The following is a 5,152-nucleotide window of genomic DNA, read 5'->3' as shown; positions in this document are numbered from 1 at the left end:
TATTGATGAAATTCCATCCTCACTGCACCCAGCTCTCTTTTATAATTGATTTGGTTAGCTTTCAGCTCTGATCTTCCATGATTTTCTACCCTTCTGCATTTCTATCCCTGTCTATTCCTTTGATTTTGATTTCTCTCTTGATTTTCTGCTGCCATCTTCCTTATCCTTTAAAAAGAATCCCTCGACAACTAACCTGTCACGTCAACAACCTATTGACAACGGAAAATTTCCAAATTTTAGCACCAACAATATCTTATTCACATATTAATTCTATATAAAAAGAAAATACTATATATAAATAAAATTTTAATCATATTTTCTTACTACACTAGACAAATATGAAGGCTCACATTAATAAATATACATATTTGGGTTCAAAAATTTTAAAAATAAATAATATTTAGGTTCCACTACATTTGGCTTTAGCAGTAATAAATTGATGAGAAATCCTGTACAACATTACGAAAAAATGTGCACATGGAAAATTTGAATCATTGAAAATTTTGCCCTCTCACTTTTATTTGCATAATGTGATTGATTATTTTGGTGATTTAGATTTTCGATAATTGTAATAATGTTGATAACATTAGTCTTATGGAAATTATTTTATTTGGTTTGGTTTTCAAAATCTATTTTTTAGATTTAAAATAAAAAATAAAAACTAAAAATTAAAAACACTTATTATTTTTATATAATTTAAATTTTTTAGCAATGCTACATCTCTATAAATTTCTCATGCAAAAGCACTCCATAACAATTTCTTATTAGTAAGAATTCACTGCTATAGAACCAATTAGACCCGGCTTAGTTGGCCACCCTGACAATAAGGGCTTAGTTCGTAGGGGGAGTTGAATCACCATGACTTTTCTAAGGGTTTAGTCCTTAGAGGGAAGTTATGTGTTCACCTCTCCCTAAGAGAGTTGAATTAAAAAGGCAAACACTTGACACTTTACATAGGATAGGGAGACTATCTTTTATAAATTCTAATTTAATAATTCACAACTAACTTTCCTTGATAAAAAATCGCTACTACAAAAAAATCACCGCTATAGACTGAAAATTTCTTACTGGTCAGAAATTTGTGGGGATTGATTTTTCTTTATGTTTTTAGGCAAAAATAAATTTAATTTTTTAAAAAAAAAATCTGTTTAATGTTTATTTTTATCAAATTAATTTCTATATGTTCTAAATTTTTTTTTTTTCTTTCCAAAACTAGCTTTAGAAAATCAAACCAGTATGAGTTTAGGAAACATATACAATCCCAGTATGAGATCCAACATTAGTGCTGGTTGGATCCTTTATCCAAGCTCAAAAATGGATTTCAAGTCACCCCAAGACCCAAACCCACCGACCCAACAAAAACCCATTTTGTAAGATATACTTCAACGTCAAGTCACATAACAGCTGGCTTGTGTGTCCGTCACTCACTCTCCCCTAGTTTACAGACTTAAAACCTATTCCAAATTGGAAACAAAATCTTACACTATCTAAAACTCTACTATTTTCTAAAACCCTAAGACCGAGTCCTATAAATACATACATAGCTTTAAGAAACATTCACATCAATATTTTTTCATGAACACAAACAACAAACAATCTTGTGAAGATGGTATCGATGAAGAGGAAGCACGAGGAGTTCAAAATCAAGAAAAGTGTCTATGGCGATGGAAACAAGTGGTTCAGAGGGTCCATCATCGGAAAATCAAGCAGCGGACCGGTTTATTTGGCGACTTTGAAGAAACCCAAATGGAGACTCACCCACTTGCCTGTACTAATGGCTGTGAAGTCCGCAGAGGTTTCTGATTCGGCTTTGCTTCAGAGGGAAGCAATTGTTCTTAGCAACCTCCATGCTTGTCCCTATATCTATCGGTGCTTTGGGGAAGAGATTATGACCGGTGATCGCAATCGCATCATTTATAACCTTCTCTTGGAGTATGGCTCTGGCGGAACCCTAGCTGATTTGATTAAGAAAATTGGCGGCGAAGGATTGCCTGAATCTGATGTTAGGCGCTATACAAGGCATATTCTTGAAGGTCTTGATTGTGTTCATAGCTGTGGGTATGTTCACCGTGCTCTAAAGCCTGAGAATATCATAATTGTTCCTATCATTACTGGCACTGGCACTGAATATGTTGCAAAGATTGGTGATTTTGGGTTGGCAAAGAGAGCAAAACAGATGAGGAAGATGATGACGATGTCAAAGTCTTGTAAATTGAGAGGAAGTCTCAGGTATTCGTCGCCAGAGACAGTGGTTGATAAAGGGCTACAACAAGAGTCTCCATCTGATGTCTGGGCTCTTGGGATGATTGTGTTTGAGATGTTAGCTGGGAAGTCTGTGTGGGATGGAAAACAAGATTCAGAAGTTGAGGACATTCTCTCTGAGATTGGTATAGGGCGTGGACTGCTCAAACTACCCAATCAGAGTGAGGTATCAGAGGAAGCAATGGACTTTTTGAAGGGTTGTTTTGCTGGAAAAGCTATGGATAGATTGACTACTCAGATGCTCTTGAATCACCCTTTTGCGGCTGGATTGGGCGAGGATAGCGAAGACGATGAGGAAGAATTATCAGTGGAGGATTCCGAGGAGAACGATTGCTCGCCATCGTCATCATTGTCATTGTCAGATTACGAGTCTGATGATTGGAACTTGAGGGTCAAGAAACCAAAGGTGGATGAAGAGGCAATTAGTGTTTGCTCGTTGTTGTCATACGAATACAATGCTGTGGATGATGATGAACACGGTTCTTCTTGCGTTTCATATGATTGGAGTAACATGCCATTGGAGACTGAGGAATTGCAGGAAGTCGATAGGCCATTGTCACTGTCAGTTTGTTATTAGGATGATGAACTAGTTCTTCTTCATGGGTGTGTGTAATCCACTATAAAATATGTCTGATAGGGTAGAAAATTTGTAGGACAACATTATTGCTATTTTGAAAAAATTAAATCAATTGACATTGGAATCCTATCATTTTATACTAAAATATTTAGCATTGTGGCTTATATATTTAAAAATGTGATTGTCACATTATTTTGATTGAGTTTTACAAGAAAAACAATGACAAACAATTTCTATTAACAATAGCAATCAAATGTGTATTTTAAAAATCAATCGTGCTGGGACCCCCGGTGGGAGTGACCTCAGCACCCCAGTGCCACATGGTCGCCTGTGAGAGCAAGACTTGAAAAAAAAATTAAATAAAAATAATTCCAAGCAATGAAAAAAAAAATTTCCAACGAATGAAAAAACAGTAAGGGTGCTGGGGCCTCAGTCATTTTCCTTTAAAGATATAAATAACAAATATTTGTCCTCTATTTGCCTCAAATTTTATTTAAACACATATAGCTATCACCTAATTTAGTTGACAGTAATGAATTGGATCTAGTGAAAGTTTGTTTTTATTTCAATGGCTTGGCATATCTATTGTACCAACTTATATTAATAGCCAATTTTCAACTTTACAATAAAAATACAATACAAGAAAACATCCATACAAATTCTCTGCTGACAAACAGAGGATAGTGGAAAACCTATATTGATTTTTGCCTCCTCTGAATTGACAGTAGTGTTAGAAATACTATAGCGATCCCGGGTTTACCCTTGTTGTATAGTGATCCGGACATGTGTCCGTGGATGTTGGTAGTTGTTTATTATCTTGTTTGCATCCTTTCTTACTTTGTATTTGAGTTATAGGATGTGTTGAGCGGGTTTGTTACAGGTTGGTTGAGTTTAGAAACCAAAACTAGTTGCCCAGATTTTTGGCCTGTACGCTCGAGCGGAGGTGTTGGCGCTCGAGCGTAGATTACACCCATTCAGTATTTTCCTGTGCAGCGTTGTACGCTCGAGCGTGGTATTGGCCGCTCGAGCGGGGTTGTCTGAGTGCCGCTCGAGCGTAGGGTTAGGAGCTCGAGCGGAGGCCTGGTTCTGCAAAAGTGCTGGGCGAGTGCATTCCGCGCTCGAGCGGTAGGTTGGCCGCTCGAGCGGAAGTCTGTGAGTGGCCGCTCGAGCGGGGTGTTTTACGCTCGAGCGGAGACCTGGGTTAAAGTCCCGAATTTGTGACTCTTTAAATCACTTTTTCACTTTCTCTTCTCTCTCTTACTTTTCCAAAATCACCATTGTTGAGCCTCTCACTCTAGACTCTACATTCTCTCTAGGTTTTGATCTAGTAGGAGTGATTTACTCACCTTTGGCCTTTACAAAAAAGTTGTTGATCGTCGAGGGCTTCATTTTAATCTGAAAATCTCGGGTTTTGGAGCACGTTGGGTTTTGTCGTCTTCTCCTTTGGGACTCCGAATTTGAGGTAGGGATAACCTACTCCTCTCTATGGGTTTTGTCTTTAAATTTTGGTATTTTGAGATGTTGGGCTTGGTTTGGTAATTTTGTGAAAGTTTGGGGCTTTTGTGTAATTTTACAAAAGTTGGGGTTTTATTCATAATAAACCTAGATGCATGTTTGGCATAGAAAAAAAAAATGGAATGATTGTTGAATCATTGATGAAAATGGGACCTAAGGGTTGAAATAGTAATTATGGAAAATGGCCTAATTACATTGTTTAATTAATTGGGATAATTAATTGGTGAGAAATGAGGAAATGAAATGTTGATTGAATATCCATTTGTGCATTTATTTTCTGTTTTAGAAATAACTGCTTTGGGCTATCGGTGGAGGATAGTCGAGATTGTTGTAGACAATGCATGATGATTAGGTAAACGGAAACTAATCAATGGAATGTGTCATGGAACTTGACGGTTGATAGAATACATTAATTGTGTGTATTGTGTGATTGTATATAGAACCAATGTGTTTATATACGTTATGTGTAGAGGAGGAGATAGGGGATGTACTCCGCGGTTTAGGGGAAGATAGGGGATGTACCTCTAAACCGGATAGGTATTGGGAGGAGATAGGGGATGAACTCCGTAGACAGAGCTCATATGCTTGTCTAGAGAAGTGAAGATAGAGCTCATATGCTTATCTTTGTGAAGTGTGGATACAGCTTGTATGCTTATCTGTGGATATTGTTGATATACATATCTGTTGTAGAATGTGGATACAGCTTGTATGCTTATCTGTGGATATTGTTGATATGCATATCTGTTGAGAATGTGGATATAGCTTTTATGCTTATCTGAATGTGAGATATAGTTTTTA

At 37.0% G+C, this 5,152-nt stretch overlaps 1 protein-coding gene across 1 annotated transcript; it reads left to right on the top strand.

The window, feature by feature from the left end:
- The first annotated feature begins 1,606 nt into the window (after positions 1-1,606).
- On the top strand, positions 1,607-2,839 carry LOC114310224 (mitogen-activated protein kinase kinase kinase 20-like). The gene has a single exon (XM_082908221.1). It carries the CDS (start codon positions 1,607-1,609, stop codon positions 2,837-2,839), a length of 1,233 nt encoding a protein of 410 aa, XP_082764347.1.
- Positions 2,840-5,152: the final 2,313 nt, after the last annotated feature.

The sequence above is a fragment of the Camellia sinensis genome, chromosome 15 (assembly GCF_055761805.1).
Source record: "Camellia sinensis isolate YWXY chromosome 15, ASM5576180v1, whole genome shotgun sequence".
NCBI classification, from domain to species: Eukaryota; Viridiplantae; Streptophyta; class Magnoliopsida; order Ericales; family Theaceae; genus Camellia; species Camellia sinensis.
This window is presented reverse-complemented; position numbering and strand designations above follow the sequence as displayed.